This window comes from Elephantulus edwardii, unplaced genomic scaffold (assembly GCF_000299155.1).
Source record: "Elephantulus edwardii isolate Elephantulus edwardi_28Jun2011 unplaced genomic scaffold, EleEdw1.0 scaffold00145, whole genome shotgun sequence".
In the NCBI taxonomy this organism is placed as follows: domain Eukaryota; kingdom Metazoa; phylum Chordata; class Mammalia; order Macroscelidea; family Macroscelididae; genus Elephantulus; species Elephantulus edwardii.
In genome coordinates, this window is record NW_006399895.1 from 3552952 (window position 1) to 3572278 (window position 19327).

Genomic DNA, 19327 nt, shown 5'->3' on the forward strand with positions numbered 1-19327 from the left:
GAAACAACTAAAAGACACAAGCAAGGCTTCAAACAAGTTTCTGGTTTAGCATTCTGTATCAAAAGTACGTATGTGCAACATTTCTGCCCCTACTTTCATGTCATTAGTAACAGTGAGACTGAGAAAACTCCTACAGTGAGAAGGGGCCACATGCAGAAGGGAATTAATGAAAACACAATGTGTTCTTTGCATGAGTATGAATCACATAGCACTGGCTTGACTGTTACCTTTCTTTGTATTATTTACTAGTTCTGCTAACCAAGTCAACAGTCAGGATGTGAGAATAAGGAGAGTGAAGGTTCTGTCCATTGACCCCTTCTGCCGAGTAGACCATACACATCTGTGCTCAAATTGCAGCCTGCTTCTTGGACAGACTTAAGGCTCATGGATCCTGAGCAAGTCACCTAATCCTGTTAAGCCATCATTTTTTTCTTTTTTACCTGTAAAATGGACAGAAATGACATTTCTGGAAGACTCTCATGGCTGCTGTGTCAAAACTGACCCACAGCTGACTCTCCAATGGGTTTTCAGAGGCTGTAAATCGCACAGGAGGAGACCGCCCATCTTTCTCCTGAAAAGCAGCTGGTGGATTTGAACCACCTGCCATTTGATGGGCACTGCAACTCCTTACCCACGAGGCCACCACAGCACCCTGATCCAAGTTGTGGTATTTTCAATTGCTTCCTATGCATCTGAAAGTTGGGTAATGAATAAGGACGACTAAAGAAAACTTGACGCCTTTGAATTGTACTGTCAAAGAAGAATACTGAACGTACCACGGGTTCCCAAAAGAACAAACAAATCTGTCTTGGAGGAAGGGCAACCCGGGGGCTCCCTGGAGGCAAGGCTGCTCAAGCTGGGTCTCACGTACTCTGGGCATGTTGTCAGGAAAGACCAGTCTTTGGAAAAAGGCAGCATGCTGGGAAAGGAAGAGGGTCAGTTAAAAGAGAGAAGACCCTCAGTGAGATGGACAGACAAAGTGACGAGCACAGTGGGTTTGAGCACGGCGGGGGTCATGAGGACGGGACAGGATACAGCAAGGCTCAGCTCTGCTGTTCACAGGGTCGCTACAAGTTGTAGTCTACACAATGGCATTGAATAACCACATTTCTGGAAGCATTAAGTACTGGGCTAGACAGTGGGCAAGCACTCAGTAAGTACAGAGTGTAATTACTGTCATCATTGCTGTTTGCTCAAGTTACGGCTGTGATCTCCTTCGGCCTTTCATCAGTGTTTACTGACAGGCACCACCCTTGTCTCCCGCTCAGGCTCTGCTCGAGGCGTGTGCGTGAAGCGCCGACCCAGGCCATGCATTCCCTCTCCCCTGCATGCCTGGGACATGAGGAGGGAAATGTGGGATTTGGGTGCAAGCAAGCTTGAGTTCTCCTTTCAGCTTGGCCTCTTACTGCTCATCCAAGCAGCTGTTATTACAATAACTCCCTTAAAGAACACTCCTTAGAAGCAAGGAGGATGAGTCTTTATCTTGCGTACTTTAGCTGTGTCATCAGGAGAGATCAATCACTAGAGAAGGACATCAAGTTTGGAAAAGTTGAAGAGCCAGTAAAAATGCGGGAAACTCTCAATGACACGGACTCATACGTGGGCCTCCATAGTGGGCTCAAACACATCCAGGGTCATGATGAGGCGCCTGGATGGGGCCAGCTCATTAGAGATCTCCACAGCGACATCGGTAAGTCCCTGCCTTGGGGCTGACGTGGTCCTGACAGGACACAGAGAGAGTCAGGTCATGGACTAGTGCTAACTTCCTGTCTCCTTTGCTCCTTACATAATTCTACTTATGAGAGAAATCCAGGGTGCCCGGGGTTCTGCTGGGAACACAGTGACAATTCTGCTACTGAAAATAACACGTGTAGGAGGAAGACCTTTGCAAATGTAAATTTACTTTTTTAAAAAAAATATTAAGGTTATTTAAATATGTCAGCAAAACCTCTTGATCATGAGCGATATAGAAGCTGGAAGAGTGGGGTAGGCTGACTGCTGCTGGAGGCATTGGCCTCAACAGACTCGACCAGAGCTGGTATCGGAGATTCTACAGGGAACCCGACATGGTCCTTCAACAAGACCCTGCAAACATGGACTTTGCCACAGACAGAAGCCTTAAGCCTTGCTGTAATTTCTCCCTTCACACAGAAGTCTTTAAAGCATTTCAAGACTGTCGTGATGAGCTATCAAGTCAGAAGCAAATCATAGCTACTCCAACTCTAGTAAGTTATCAGAGGCTGTAAATCGAATGTGCACTCTCCTCCCGTGTGATCTACTGCTTCTGAAAACCTGCTGGAGGGTCAACTACCAGTCAGTTCCTACTCGATGGTGCCCAACAACAACCACCAGCAAACTGCAGGGTAGGAGACTTCACATCTTTCTCCCACGGAGCAGCTGGTGGATGGATTAAATTCACGTGCTTTAGGGTTGGCAGCTCAATTCCTTAACACTAGGCCACCAGAGCTCATTTAAAAGCTAAGGAACCTCAAAACTTGAGCAAGACCCAATGCTGACCTGCTGGAGAAAGCTCCTTCTTCATTCTTTTTAACTTCTTGGCCTTTTTCCTCCCGTCTGAGAGGGTTTCTGCACAGGGATCTGTCTTCTCAAGCTCTGGGTCCGAAATCTCCCCTGACGACCGGTCCCCTAAGCCAACTTCTTCTAGACTTGGACTCAGGGTCCTCTTTCCTACTGGGCTGTTAGCTGTAAAACTGAAAGAGAAAGAGAGGCAATATGAAGAGGTGTTAAGAGTAATGGGAAGACTGGCCTCCAAAAAATATTTTCATACGATTAATTCTATTGACACTCCAGTGGCCATCAACAACACTGGTAGCTGCTGCCTGAGGGTGAAAGGTAAAGACCTTTTGAGGAACCAAAGCCTACAGGTTCACTTGCAAGTAGATTATTCAGAGGAAAATTCTACATTGTGCTTCTACAGACACACATTCACATCTAAATGACTTCTAATGCTTAAAACCCATTTTGAGAGAAAAGGGTTTTCTATTTTGGTAGAGGTATTACAATACTTGTGGATTCCTGGGTGGTGCAAGTGGTTATGCATTCAACAATGGACCCAAGTTGGGTGTTCAAATGACCCAGAGGTGCAGAGGAAGAGAGACCTGGTGATCTGCTTCCAAACAGTCGGTCTTGACACGCATGGTGGGGCTGCTGTGAGTTAGAATCAAGAGCAACTGATTTTCTGTGTGTTTTCCTTTTCAGTTTACTATAAAAAAATGAAAATGTGGCAGACTAGAGAAGAACTGTCCCAGAGATTCCACAATGTCACCTTTACAGCTTCATCTTGAAGATTTATGGACCCCACCCTATCCTGCAACATTATTAGGATCTCTGTTATGCTTAAGCCCATTGTTGGAGCCGGTGCGTCAAAGCATCTCTTTGAGGGTTTTCCTCTCTTTCATTGACCCTCCACCTTTCCCAGTCTGATGGGTTTTCCCAAGGACTGGTCTCTCCTGACAAAACGCCCAAAGTTCCACCATCCTTGCCTCTAGGAAATACTCGGGCTATACTTCCTCCGAGCTACGTTGGCCTAGTGGAAGGAAGCTGTGCTACCAAGCCGAAGGTGGGTGATTTTCATCTGTGGCCCTCGGCCAGGTTCAAATTGTTTTCCTGTCAAACATTCTTCTAGGTGGTACAGCACTGGTCTGTGCGTTGCTGTACAGAGGTGACTTGTGGTTGCTGTGATGCTGAAGACTGACAATGATGTGCCAGTCGTGGTAATGGGTACCCATGGTGGACAGTGCTGGCTGAAGCTTCCCGACTAAAACAAGCCTGGAAGCAGGAGCGGCATCCACTTCCGAAATGGCTTGCCTCCGGAAACTCCATGTATAAACAGCGCTCAGGCCGTTCGTTCATAGGGTCGCTATGAGTCATCTACGACTCGACGGCATCAAACAACAACAACATACTTCCTCCTAGGCAGCTTTGTCTGTTCTTACGACAGACCATGGTATTACTTTACTCCAACGTTCTAACTCAAAGGCATCAATTCTTCTTCTGTCATCCATATTCACTGTCCAACTTTCAGATGCATAGGAAGCACTGAAAATATCACAGCTTGAGTTAGACACACCTTATTTTTTTAAAACTGACATCCCTCAAAGTGGCCCCAATGGTATACTACTACAATAATAGAAAGCGACTACTTAAAAGCAGTTCTCATACACATGGAAGGCAGTGGAAGGCAGCAAGGGCAAGGAGCACCTGGCCTCTTACCACTGGCTGTCTGGTCTTGCATTTATTCAGTTTTACACATCTATCATATGCAGACTCTCAACTGAGGAAATAAGGCAAAAACGGAGGATACCAATGGGAAGAACCATTTTTTGGAAGAGTGTTAAAAGTCCACGGTAACATTTATTGTTCAAAGACTGGTAATACAGTTAAATAGGGATTTTCTTAAGATTTGTGCAACAATGAATGAATGTTAAAAAAAAGTGAACTGGTGAAGGAGGAAAGGAGGGAAAAGGGGTAAAATATGCAACAATCAGTGAATGATAATTTAATTTCTCTGTGAACGCCTGTTAAAAATCACAATTAAAATAAAATTTTACTTTTTTTAAAAAAAAAGAAAAGAGAAAATTTGGCTTACTTCAGAAAATCTGAAAAAGCCAGAAAACATAAGAAGACAAGATGGTCCTATTATTCCATTAGAAAAAGAGAAAATACTCCAAAATTCCTCTGTATGGAAAAATCCTGAAATAAAGTGGCCTCTAAGACATAAATGTTTAATAAAACCTCAGCTTGAATCATTGGCATTAAAGATACTGCAAAATATATAAAGTCCAGAAATAGTTCAACTGCATATGTAAAGACCACACTTCTGTGCATAATAAAGGCAGTATCTCAAATTACTGGTGCCAAGATAGACCTCTTGAAAAATGATGTTGGAACAAAAAGGAAAAGATAACATTAGATCCATTCCTCATATGACACAAAGAATAAACTCCAATAGAAAGAAATAAAAAAAGATGTAAATGTAAGAGAATAAACTTCTACAAGTCTCAGAGAAGAATTGAGTAAATTCTTCTAAAACAAGAATAAAGACAAAGCAATCCTGACTCACAATCCAAATGTAGTAACAGATTTTAAAAGAAAAATATTTGGCATGGCAAAAAAAACCTCTCATCAAAAGACAAACAATAAAGCAGAAGAAAATATCTGTATTACGCACCAAAGACAAAAGTTTAATAACTCTAATACATATACTAAAAACTCACTGATGTAAAGTAGGAACTGATTGACAGATGGCCTTCCAACATCTGTATGTTTGTACCTAATACACAAAGAACATCTGGAATGGAGGGGAAGAATAAAAGACAAAACCCCTGCAGAAAAATGGGCATCAATGCATATGGGTAATATCAAGAGGTTTAACATGTGTATAATCATAATCTCAAAAGAAGAGAGTGGGGCAGAAATAATACCTGAAGAAATTAAGGCCAGAATTTTTCCCAATTAGAGGAAATTTACATATTCAAGATATTTTTAAATAGGATAAATATAAAGAAAGCCACACCCCGGAACAGAGTCAAAATGATAAAAACCAAAGATAAAAAGTGTGAGAAGAACTCGGGGGGGGGGCGGGCGAAAAGGACCTATTACAAACCAAGAATCAGTAACATAAATGTTAATGATTCTCGCCAGAAATAACAGAGTCCATAAGAGAGTAGCACATTTCTAAAATTTAAGAGTAAAACAATCTTGTCAACCTTGAAAATTATAGTAAATGAAAATATTCTTCAAATACATTTTCCCCCAATAAACAAAAACAGATTGTTTACCTCAAATTCTACACTTTATGAAAAGATAACCGAAGTAAGAAAATATTATACACAAGCTAATGCTAAAAAATTTGAAAACATATAGATAAAACTGATAAATTCAGAGATTTAAGATTTTTTAAAAATCCGTGATTTGTTTATGATAAATCTTAGACAAATTGCTAAATACTGTCCTCAGAAAAAAAGAGAGTCATTAAGTAGCCCTAAATAAAGCAGAAATACAAAATTCATAAAAAAATTTCAACCACCAAAAATTTCAAATCCAGATGGCTTCATGGGTGAACTCTATCAGACATTTAAAGAATAATAATCCCATAAAAGTTCAGGAGACATAGGAAGAGAACACTTCTCAAATAATTTTATGAGTCTAATATCATTTTGATACTAACAAACACCAAAGAGTCAATAAGAAAATAATAGGCCAATCTTCTCTCAAAACGGACATATGACAAACTGAAAAGGAAGAGAAGTAGAGAAGAATTCATGAAAATCAGAATGACATAGAGAGAGAGGGAAAAGTTCAATTACATTGTGGGTTAGTGAAACTAATGCTATTAAACAAACATGTGGGAGTGATTCAATGAAAAATTAAATTGCTTTGCAAACTTTTATTTAAATCACAATAAAAGAATAAAAAAATATAAAATCAATAAAAATTTATTTTATATATCTAAGAAGCACAAGTGGCATCCACTTCCTAAATAACATGCCTCTGGAAACTCTACAAACTTTGATAAATGTCGGTAGGATAGTTGTAGAGGGGCTTCAGGCCTTTTGTTCACAGGGTCACTATGAGTCATGCTCAACTTGATGGTATTCAACAACAAGTTGACATACAAAACATTTGAGATATTAGTAAACTGTACCCAGCAATATACACAAATGATATATTTCAACCTAGTGGTTTCTATCCAAGCAACAGGAGCTTGGTTTAACATTTGAAAATCCATCAAGATAATTTTCCATATCAAGAGATGACACTAAACAAACTCTTCATGATCAGAGCACCTGATGGGCAAAAGGTTGTTGACAAAATCCAACATCTATCTATTCCTTGAAAACAACCCACCCCTACCCCTATATTCGAAAGTGACCATAGTCTGTTGGTGCCCTGGTCATTGACAGTGCAGGGAGAGCAAGCACTGAAAGCCACTTCCCCGTGTTTGGAGGGTTCATCTCATCCATTCTGAATCTGGAGCTTTCACACAGTCTTCTATGACCCCTTCAGAATGGACTTTTGTAGGCTGAGTGAGATATAGTCACTAAGTCTTCTTAAAGATGTTCTTGTCAGAAACTTGAAGAGGGACAGAGAGTCTGATCTGTATTTGGGCCCACGGAGGAAAAAGTCAAATAGTTCTAAAGGATAAACAGAGCAATTATGGATTGTAGGCCATAGTCTGAAATTTACAGGGGCAAGTAATAATTCATATATTTAAAAAAAACTAAAAAACCAGCCCACACACTCATGCACTTCTACATCCTAACAAAGGGGACAGACAAAAATTCTATAGCTAGCATTGTACATAATGGTGAAAGCTTAATCAATAATAATGGAAAGAGATCTGTTTTGAGCACCGTAAGGCAATGCTGTATAGGAGTCGAAGTCAGGGCATTAGGCAAGAAATATAAACATAAGGCATACAGAGTGGAAAGGGAGAAGCTTAACTGTCACTAATGACATGATCATTTTTGCAGAAGACCATCAGAAATGTGGAAGATTCTGCGACAGCCAGTGAGTTTAGCAAGGTGACAGGATACAAGATTAATATACAAAAATAAACAGATGTCTGTGTTTGTTTCTATCCATTAACTGTAAAGTGACCTTTTTAAAGTTATTGATACTGCTGTCGTCAGGTGCCGTCAGGGTGGCCTGACTCATTAGTGGTCCCTTTGTACAGGGACATTCTGCTTGGTCCTGCCTGTTCCATCTTCATTCAGGAGTACGTTCTTTTTTCTCAGAAAAAAAAACATGATTTTACACTGAAAACTACAAAACACTACAGAGATTAACTGATCAACCCAAGTTAGATACACTATTGGGGGCTCTGGTAGCCTCATCCACACAAAGTTGCACAGATAAACCAAAGGCCACACTCTTCTTTAGTGGTTTGATTCTACCAGTGGTTCCAAGGGAGAAAGAAGGGCAATCTCCTCCTTATGCAATTTATAACCTTGAAAACTTACTGGTGGGTCAGTTGCAGTTGGTTCTGACTCAATGGTTGTACGTGTGTGTGTGTGTGTGTGTGTGTGTGTGTGTGTGTGTGTGAAAGAGCTAATCAAATAAACAAGGATTAAGAAACTCAGTATTGTTAAAAAGCCAATTATCCCTAAATTATCTATAATAAAAATTCTAGAAGGATTAGAGTTGGAACTGATTCAATAGAGGTGAGTTTAGCTTCTTTAATTCTATAATTCAGGTAAAAATACAAAAAGCCTAGAGGAACCAATCTTGAAAAAGGAAGAATCAAATAGGCATATTGGACTCTAAGATTTACTGCAAAGCTCAAGTTAATGTGGTAAAGTCAAATTTGAACTCATTGAGTTGGAACCAACTTATAGCTGACCCTCCAGTGGGCTTTGGAAAGGCTATCAATCACACAGGAGGAGATTGTCCATCTTTCTCCCTGGTGAATTTGAACCATCAGAGAGGTGTCAACACCTCAGTGGTGACACCTCTGTGTCAGCAGTGCAACTCCCTTGGGACTATGCTACCTGAGTTCCCTATGGTGCTGACATAAGGTTAGATCAGTAAATTAATGGAAAGAACAGAAAGAGACTTTTACTTATATAGTCATGCAATTGTTTTGAACAAAGACCTTAAAACAAAAAATAACCATCTACAGCCAGGAGAAGATAAAATGGATGAATGGGACCTTCTAAGAATCAAATCCCTATGCACATCCAAAAACTTCTCCAACAGGGTAAAAAGGGAAGCCACAGACTGGGAAAAAGTATTTGGTAATGACATGTCAGATAAGGGACTTATATCTAGAATTTATAAAATACTTGAGCACCACAACAAGATAAAGGTAAATAACCCAACTGAAAAATGGGCACAGGATATGAACAGACACTTCACCAAAGAAGACATTCAGATGGCCAAAAAGCACACAAAGAAATGTTCAAAATCCGTAGCTCTAAGAGAGATGCAAATCAAAACAACTATGAGATACCATCTCATCCCAGTCAGAATAGCAAAATTTAACAGAACAGCAAGCAACAAACGCTGGCGAGGTTGTGGAGAAACTGGAACCCTTATTCACTGTTGGTAGGAGTGTAAAATGGTGCAACCACTGTGGAAGGTGGTATGGCGCTTTCTCAAAAAGTTGCAAATAGAGATACCATTTGACCCAGCAATTCCACTACTTGGAATGTATCCCAAAGAGACCATAACTGATATCCAAGCAGATATATGCACACCCATGTTTATCGTGGCAAGGAGTTGGAAACAACTCAGGTGCCCATCAACAGACAAATGGATAGAGAAGCTGTGGTATATTCACACAATGGAATACTACGCTGCATTGAAAAACAAGGAACTCCTGCAATATTATATAAAATGGGTGAGCCTGGAGGACATTATGCTGAGTGAAATACCTCAGTCGCAAAAGGACAAATATTGCATGGTGCCACTGCTGTAAAATGGGACTGATATCAGGGTGGGGGTAAGACTGAGAAAAAACTGGATAAATTGTGTATACTGCACTGAAACAGATGAGGGAGAATAATTTAAAAGCGATGTATTATAGGGTATTATGGTTATCACAAGAGTCCACAATTAAGGTTGCATAGTGGAATGTACTTGGGGTGGTGGGAGGGGTGCGGAGGGATTGAATACTAAATAAGGAATTTTTCTTTGCTTTTCAAAAGAAGTGAACTGCAGGGGGAGGGCTGGGCAGGGAGAAAGTGCAGCTATGAATGAATGGAAATCCAAAATATCTGGAAATGTTCATTAAAATTATTTTAAAAAATAACCAAATCAAAACCAAGTGGGACAAAAGCAAGATTTTCTACAAACTGGCTATTTCTATGACGGTAAGAAAACTTAAAAAAGAGGAGATAAATAATGAACACTGCAATGAAATAGACGAGGGAAAGAACTGTCTAAAAGAAATATATGATTAGATATTATCTGCATGACAATAGTCCAGAATGAGAGGTTCACAGCAAAGTGGATTGGAGGGTGGAGGGGGGAAGGGAAGAAATTGTGTAACAATGAAGAATCTTTTTAAAGAAAAAAACGAACTGGGGGTGGGTATGGAGAAAAATGTGCAACAATGAATGAATGGAAATCCAAGTTTTCTGTAAACTTTTGCTAAAATATCAATAAAAAGAATTTTTTAAAACCTCACAAAATATACATTTAAAAAAATTTTAAAATAGCATTTTTCTTTTATACTCATTTACTTATAAAGTTTTCAAATACATTGTTTTTCACACCTGATCCTTTCCATTTCCTATACCCACCTCTCCCTCGACTAATCAGATTGTACAACCCTATGATTACCCCCCTGCCCATCCTCATGTCTCTGCTCCTACCCTTCCCCCCTTGGATTCTCATACACCTTTTACTAGTTATCTATTTCGACAATAATGGTCTTAAAATACAACTCTTAACTGAAGGTAGTCTTTGTCTTTGCAAAGTTCTAATTTTTGGAATCTGTGAGGTTCTCATTTTTTGATAACTTTGGAGTGTACAAGAGTGTTTCCATAAGCTTTGCTAAGTTTGCAAACTATTACTGTTCGGAATTTCTAGTTTCTACTTTGAAATAAGCCTTCACTTTCTAAGAAGGGTTAGTGGGTTAATATTCCACACCTCTGTGTCTATGCAGTATTCACACCAACATGACATTTCTCAGCTATTCTTTAGTGAGCATGAAAGCTACGACTGCGTCCCCTACAAGTTAACTGAAGGCATTTGGAGTCAAACACAATTTTGCTATAGAATTTATATAAGAATTTGATTCTTGATACTAAGGGGGTGTGTGGGAGTAGATTTGTGTAGCCACTAAACACGTTCTTAAGGTTGGCCTTTTTGTTTGGGGGGATTCTGGGGTGTCAAGTGTCTATTTCCTTTTTTTCATTTTTTAAATTATTATTAATTTTAATGAACATATACAGAGATTTTGGATTTCCATTCATTCATTGTTGTACTTTATTTCCTTTTTTTACAGTCATTTGACTGAAAGTTTACAGAGCACATTAATTTTTCAGCCAGCCACTGTTCTGTAACATTAATTTCAGTATCCATGACATAATCATACTTTCCCTACGCCCTCCCTGTAATTCTAATTTCCATTAATCTTTCTATACTTCTCTGTGACTTCCCTTTTGTAAAAAGCACACTAATGGCATGAGAAGCTGAAATCGAACTTGAGCAACCACACAAGGGGAACAGTCACCATCAATACCTATAGAACAAAACCAACGCCTATGAGGTCAAACGTGCTCCTCTACTCCCAGTACCTACTTCTACCAATTCCAGCCACACTGTGCCTCCCTGGGCTCTTGCTGCTCTGTTACTGAGTCAGAACTCATGCTCATGTTTATGAGGTTAATTAGGGAAGTTAACAGGTCACAGTTCAGTTTGGAGACTGGATGTGATTTTTCAGTCAGCATTCTTACCGGTCCCTCTGGCCTTCTGTCTTGAGCTTTAGGCCACAAAACGCTCTCAGTCCTGCCAATTATGGTATCTCCCCTGAAGTTCTCAGAAAGCATGTATGAAAGTTTGACTCTGTGGTGTAGCAGCCCCAGATCAGCTCCATCTTGGTTTGTGATTCACTGCTGGTCTCCTCGAGGTCCCAGTGTGAGGTGCACAGAAATCTCCGGCCCCAAAGTGTGAAGGCTACATTATCATCTTCTTTTTTTTGCTAACAGTGAGACCCCCTACTCCCAACTGCTAAACCCACTCCATTAAACCTCGTGGGATGGCAAAACCGACCAATCCTATCCTGAGAGTCTTCACACCTCATCTGAATGTTCACACCCAGCCACATGGCAATGGACTAGGAAATAAGCCCGCACAACCACATCTTTCCTTAGGTGATACTGTGCTGATCATCCAGCAGGGCAATTCTTCTGCACACTGATTTTAAACATAAAGAACAAAAAGAACAAGAGTTGAGCAAAGTGACTTCCCACTGAGTATGAGTTCATTCCACATGCAGAATGAAAGGGCACAGTCAATCAACACTGAATATGAAGAGTATGCTTGTTTCCCCTGTAAGAAGGCAACGCATTAAAAAGTGAACAGTTACAGACACTACAAGGCACATCAACACTGAACATTAAATTGGATTAGCATTGCTGTTGTTATGTGCCATCTCACTTGCAACTCATAGCGACCCTATGTATTAAACCCTGCTCTATCCTATGACAACCTTGTTGTCTTTGACACATCTATCCCATTACCCAGTCACTAAATCAATCCATTTCATTGAGGGTCTTCCTCTCTTGAGCTGTTCTTCCACCCTTCCGAGTATGATGTCCCTCTCCAAGGACTGGTCCCTCCTTGCAACATGCTCATACTATGTCAGACGGAGCTTCAGAATCCTTGCCTCCAAGGAGCAGCTCGGTTGCACCCTCTCTAGGATGAACCTGTTTGTTCCCCTAGCAGTCCGTGGTATATTCAATAAATACTCTCCTCCAGCACCACAGCTCAAAGGCATCAATTCTCAATTATTTACATGGGGGTATATTATTAGCAACTCACCCTGGCTGTTTGATCAAAGTTAGAATTTTACTTTAAGTTACTGTTGACCACACACGGGTCAATGCAAATCCTCCATTAACTTATTTTCTGGAGGAAAAAAATATTTGGTCATGGAGGGGACTTGGTAATAAGAATGAAGATTTCTCATTTAATCTAGTCAAATATATATACACATACACACACATATGAAATATGTTAACAGACATGTCATCAAAGAGGTTTTTTTTTCCTTTTATGATTGGTATTTTATTGATTGTTTTAGGGTCAGTACAGAGACATTATGAAGAACCTGTACACAATTATTATTGTACAAACCAAAAAAATCTAAAAAGCCATGGAGTTACAATTTTTTTCTAACTTCCACTGACTTTCCAGATTTTAATTTAGAGGAAAATCTTCATAAAGAAGAAAGTAAGTACTAATATCTTCACTTGTTGGCAAACTGTCACATCATTAAGTCCCACTCATTCGCAATTTACACACATACACACACACCCCACATTGAAATTTTCAATCATTCACAGCACATAACAAAGTTATTAGAAAACCTGGACTACCAAGATCAAAGATGTTACAGAATCCACACAGTTCTGACAGGAAGAAACCCATGAGGAGGGAGTAATTACATTTAAGAAGAAATTTTACTAAATAATGTTCTAACTTATGTATCTAAAAAACACGGAAAATAGATTTAATTTAAAATAGTCAAGTCATAAATGCATGACTATGACTTCAAACTGTCATTAAGTACGCTTTGTATCATGGGTTATTAAAAAAACTGTCCCTTTTCCCCATGGAAATGTTACACACAAAGGCCCCCACAATTTTAACATCTCACATTTTCTGGTTGTACCAAAAAATAAACAACCAGCAAATGATCTTACCCAAAGAGGTTCTTTAAATGGTTACTAAGTAATTTGGTTTGAGTTTTGAAGTGCTTTGATAGCATCCTGTGAAGTTAAACATATGCTGTAAACTCCAACAAGCATCGTTTTCTGTCAAAACAGTAACACAAATCTGGAAGTTGCATGAAATTATTTTCCCTCTTTAGTTTAAATTAGGATATTATTTACATACAATAACATTCACCCATTTCAAGTGAACAGTTCTGCTAATTTTGAAAACTGTAAAATCACCATGTGACTACCACACAAATCAAGATAGAAAGCTGTTCCTGCTCCCTGAGAAGGTTCCTTTTCCTTTACTGGTCCTTTGCACTCCATCCCCTTTCTGGCACGCACAGATCAGCCTGGGGTCACTGCCATCATCATTCCCTGTCATCACGCTGATTCTGACTCACGGTGATCTTCCATCGGGTTTCTAAAGTCAAGAGAGGAGACTGCCCATCTTTCTCCTATGGAGCCACTGGCAGATTCGAATGACTACAGACCCTTGGGTTTTGGGTTAGTCTGATAAGGATTACACCCCCTGAGCTACTTCTTCTAACAGACTTCGGACATGTTCTTAAGAGGGACCTGTCCTCGGGGGAAAAAAAAACCCGACATCATGCTGGGAAGGTGGAAGGTCAGAGAAAGAGAGGAGGACCTGCAGCAAGATGGACTGGCACGGTCTGCAACAATGCAGTGGGTTTGAGGATGTCAGAAATTGTGAGGACAGCACAGGAGAGGGCAAAGGTTGGACCTGTTGTTCATAGCATCGCTATGGGTCATAGTCGACTTGATGACACCTAACAATAAGAATATCTGAGAGACAAGAGACCTGGAAGCACAAAGGTGAAGAGCCTGGCTGTGAAGTGTGAGTGTACCCGGCCACCAGGGGAGGTGCTCTGCCAAGCCACGGGCAGGTAGTCTGACTCCACCAGCTGCTCTGAGCGAGAAGAATGGGCATTATCTTCCTGTGCAATTTCAGCATATTCCAGCCCTGGGCTCACTGACAGGTGGAACGTTGTGCAGTGTAGTATCTCCTGAAGGAATTCTAATTCAGTGCACTTTTCAGCTTTGGCCTCCTCGTTCTTGTCCTGAGCACATGCCAACTGTCCCAATATCTCAGTCCCCTCAGTGTCTTTCCAGAAATGAACTATAGAAGGCGCCTCTGTCCATATTTTCATTTTAAAGCTTTCCTTTTAAAAGGTTGTGACTTAGGAAGTTGTCCTTTGATAGTGGCACACGACTATCTGAAGTGTTTTCATGCCCATTTTAAAGATAAGAAAACTTCATCCTCAGATACTAATGACTTCCTCACGTAGTTGGTGAGGTGGATCTGAGATTGGGCTTCAAGCTTAGTATTCTTAGAACTGCTTCCTAGGTCTTTCTTCCCACATACTCCCATCTTTCCAGGTCCAATTCTTCTCATTGTTCAGGTCTCAAATGCAAATAACTCCCTATTGCATTGGACAACTATGATATCATAGACTTCTCCCAAATACTTAAGAGCAATGATGTCAGCTTAAGGACTAAGGTGCATCTGATTCATTTAATAGTCTTTTTTCTTTCTTTTTTTTTAATTTAATGGTCTTTTCAATCACTTGCTACACATCTGAGAGCTGGCCAATGAAGAAGGATGACAGAATTGATGCCTTTGATCTACAGTGTTGGATAAGAGTACTGAGTATACTGTGGACTACCCAAAGAACAGATATGTCTTGAAAAAAAAAAGCAGCCAGAGTGCCCCTAGAAGGCAGAGATAATAAATCCCCATCTCTCTTAATGTGAGTATGTTGCTAGGAGAGGCTATTCCTTGGAAAGGGACATTATGCTTGGAAAGAAGGCGGGCTGGTGAAAGAAAGGAAGAACTCCCCCGACGAGATGGGCAGTGACTGGAGCCATGGGCTCAAGTGTGTCAGAGATGATGGCACAGGATAGGACAGAATTCAAGTCTGTTGTTCAAAGTCCATTATGAGTTATCCTCGACTCGATGGCACCTAACAACAGCAACTCCAGAAAGGCTTTCCCAGACCTCCCAGAGTGTCTAAGCAGCTCCATCTGTATAACACATAGCCTGCTGTTCTGTATTCCTTCTACCTGAGGAGGTAATAAAAATGCATACAGATTCCTCCATCTCTGTCTGTGGTTCTCATGTATTTTTTCTGTTCACTCTATGAGACTGACCTCAGTCAGAACTGCTTGTAGACTACAGTGGTCTCGGTACTCAACACAAGGTCTCACAGAGGCTAAGTTATCAGCCCAGGTTTGCGGAAAGATGAAATAAATGAATGTTTTTCCAAACAAGGCAAATAAGGCAAGTAAATGCTAACAAGGCTAAAATACCTTATTTTGCCCTGAATTATATATCAAATTAAGATGGCTTACATTCCAGTCTCTCTTCATAAAAAACACATTTCCTACTAGAAGTAGCTAAGGGAAAGCAGGAATGCTTCACTGTGCAAACTACCTCACACAGCAAAACAAACTAGAACAATCTGGGTACATGGCAGCTGGGGTGTGGGGGGAATGCATTTTGTTGTATTCACAAATGTTCCTGCTCGATTCAAAGTCCAAGAGTGTTTTGGGGCGTGATCTGAATGAATAAGAGGAGGATATTGGCTAGGCTGTGCTCAAATCAGAAGCCAGTCCTTCAGAGGTTGCTGACAAACCGATTCTTAGGTCTAAAACATCCAAGGGTGAGTAGCAAAGCTGTTGTTCTCAGGTGCTGACATTTGAGTTCCTACTCACAGCATCTCAATGCACAACAAAGTACAACAGTGCCCGGTCCTGTGCCGTCCTCACAATCACCACTGGGCGAGAGCCCACTGGGGCAGCCCCTGCATCAATGCACCTCACGGAGGGTCTGTCTCTTTTTCCCTGACTCTATTTTACCAACCATGAGGTCCTTCCTCCAAGGATGTGAGAATATGTCCGGTCACCCTCACCTGCAAGGTGCGAGCTGGCTACACCTATGACAAAACAGAACAGCTAAGCCAGTCTGTTCTTTTGATAGTCCACGGTTTATTGTATATTCTGTGACGCCATCATACTTCAAAGATACACATTCTTCTTCAGTCACCCTGACTCAGTGTCCAACTTTCACAGGCGCATAAGGTGACAGAAAAATATCATAGCTTGGAGCAGGCACACCTCAGTCCTCAAAGTAGCATCCTTGCTCTTCGGCACTAGAAAGACGCTCTTTGCACTTGATTTGCCCAGTGAAATATACCATTTGGCTTCTTGACTATTATTTCTACATCTACAGATTGCGGAGCCAAGTGACACAAAGAACTTGACCAACTTCAAATTTTCCCTGTTTAGCATGCTGTTGAGTCCAGTTGTGAGGATTTGTTATCTTTAGTTTGCAGTGTGATCCATATGGGATTTAGCCATAATTTTTATGATCCGCACAGCAATGCTTTGGTACAGTCAACAAAACTTAGCACACAATGTTTCAGATGCTAACCAGAAGGTTGGTGGTTCGAATCTCTAGTTGCTCTACAGGAGAAGGATGGGCAGCTTTCCCCTCGTACAAATTTACGCCTCAGAATGGCAATGGAGGATCATCATGAGTCAGAATCAGCTTCTCAGTGGCCGTGAGGGGGTTCTGGTGTTTTGCTGCACTGCAATCCCTAAGGCACCTGGTTTGAGGCCACCCCACCAGCTCCTCTGTGCGAGAAGGACGTACAATCTCCTCCTGTTCGAAAATTCTATGTGTTGATTACGACTCTAAGCACACAACAACAACAACAAATCTTTACTTGGAATAATGGTGGCCGAGTGGGTAAGGAGTTGAGCTGCCAAGCCAAAGGCAAGAGATTCAAATCCACCAGCTGCTCCTCAGGAGAAAGGTGGGCAGTCTCCTTTGACGTGATTTATAGCCTTTGAAAACCCACTGGCGGGTCATCTGAGTTGGTTCTGATCCAACAGTAAAGAAATGGTGATGACACCATTTTCAGCCAAGATCCATCTGATACATGCAATGCTACTCCCCATCTGGCATCCTCCTCTGATTCTCACTTGTACTTTTTGGTAGTTTCCTGCTAACACACTGCTAACACACTGGTTGAACTACCTTTAGCAAGTTTTTACTTGCAAGAAAAAAAAATTTTTTTTTTACTTGTGTGTGTTATTAACGACAGTGTTTGATAATTTCCATATTCTGCTGAATAAATTGTCAATGGAATGAGCCCACATGTGGATATCTTCAGGAGATGAACCTGGTAACTGTCTTCCAAATTTCTTGCAATAGATGAGAAAGCAACTCCAGACCTACATCTGTTTGCTGAAACGGCTCAGCTAGTATTCCATCAATTCTTGGAGCCCTGCTTCTCACCAACACCGTCAGTGAAGCCTGGACTACTTCCTTCTGAATCACTGGTTACGTCTAGAAATGATTCATATGTTACCTCCTGAAGTGCATCCATGCATTTCTTCCATCTTCATTTGATGCTTCCTACATCATGCAATTTTGTCCACAGAATCCTTCACTACTGCCAACTTGAAGCTTGAATTGTTCCTTCAGTTCTTTCAGCTTAAGAAGTTCTTTGCGTGTTGCTCCCTTCTGGTTTTCTAACTCTTCTGTTTTGTGAGAAAAATTTGTATTTAGAATTAGCCAGCTAGACTCAGCTTAGATGATACCAATTTTGCAGGCAACATCCAAAGCATCATAGTCAGGAGTAAGTTGAACATAGGCCTCTCTCCATCAGGCCTAATCAAAGTGTTGACCTTGGCCACATCAATGTCATAGAGCTTCTTTACAACTTGTTTAATCTGGTGCTTGTTGGTCTTGACATCCACAATGAACACAAGTGTGTTGTTATCTTCTATCTTCTTCACGGCTGACTCAGTGGTTAGGGGAACCTTGATGATGGCATAGTGGTCAAGCTTGTTTCTCCTCGGGGTGCTCTTCTGGGGGTATTTGGGCTGCCTTCAGAGTCTGAGCAACTTGGGCCAACGGAAGGTAGGTGACGTGCGGATCTTCTTTTTTTTTTTTTTTTGGCTGTGGACGCCCTTCAGGACTGCTTTCTTGGCCTTTAATGCCTTTGCTTTGGCTTCAGTTTTGGGAGGGGAAGGGGCTTCCTTCTTCGCTTTTGGCCCCATCTTTGTAGAAAGGTGGTTTTTCTAACTCTTAGGTTATTGGGAATTTCATTATTAATATGTTGCTTTGCCTTCTGTAGGTACACTTTGAATTATTCTGTTCATCAATTCTTTCTTTCATTTTAGTTTCCCACATCCCAGAGCCATTTTTAGTGTCTGTTCTGACATCCATTATGATCTTGTCTTTCTATTGACCTTTCGTGTTCCTGACAGATAGTGTCCCTGATTTGCTCAGTCATTAGTGTTCAGTTTATCAAACCTGTTCTGGAGATGATCACTAAATTTAGAGGGAAAAATACTCAGTTCACATGAACTTACTTTAAACTTGCTTCCGCTTACGCTTACACTTACACTTACGTATGAGCAATCAATGGTAGGTTCCACAGTCACCCTGTGGACATCTTCTGACTGAAGATACTGAGTTCTTTCAACAGATACAACTGATGTGGTTCGCTTGTAGTCCATCCAGCGAGATCCACACGTACAGTCACCAGTTAGGTTTTTTAAAAGGTATTTTCAATAAGTAAATTGTCAGCAAAATTCTATTATGCAATCTCCACTCAGTTCGATCACTGAAGGCATATCTTTTATCCACCAATAACTCTTTTTTTTCATCTTTGGCATTCCAATCACCCGTAATTATCAAATCAACCTGACTGCATGTTTGATCAATTTCAGACTGTTAAGTTGGTAAAAATCCTCAATTTTTCATCACTGGCTTGCATGGCTGCTAAGTAAATATGAATAGTTGTATTAAGAGTCCCTATAGGTGTTCGGGTCACTGTCCTATCCCTGGCAGGGCTGAACTTCACGACATCTCTGGAAGTGTT

General features: G+C 40.8%; 1 protein-coding gene across 1 annotated transcript in view; it reads right to left on the reverse strand.

Moving 5' to 3' along the window:
* Positions 1-1593: 1593 nt before the first annotated feature.
* The window catches only part of PARN (poly(A)-specific ribonuclease), a 141252-nt gene continuing 123518 nt past the window's right edge, over positions 1594-19327 (reverse strand). The window contains exons 23-25 of the mRNA XM_006894523.1: positions 2518-2711; positions 1949-1973; positions 1594-1720 (exon numbers count right to left, since the gene is read on the reverse strand). Of these exons, the coding sequence (XP_006894585.1) occupies positions 1594-1720; positions 1949-1973; positions 2518-2711 (346 nt within the window). The remainder of the gene's footprint in view (positions 1721-1948; positions 1974-2517; positions 2712-19327) is intronic.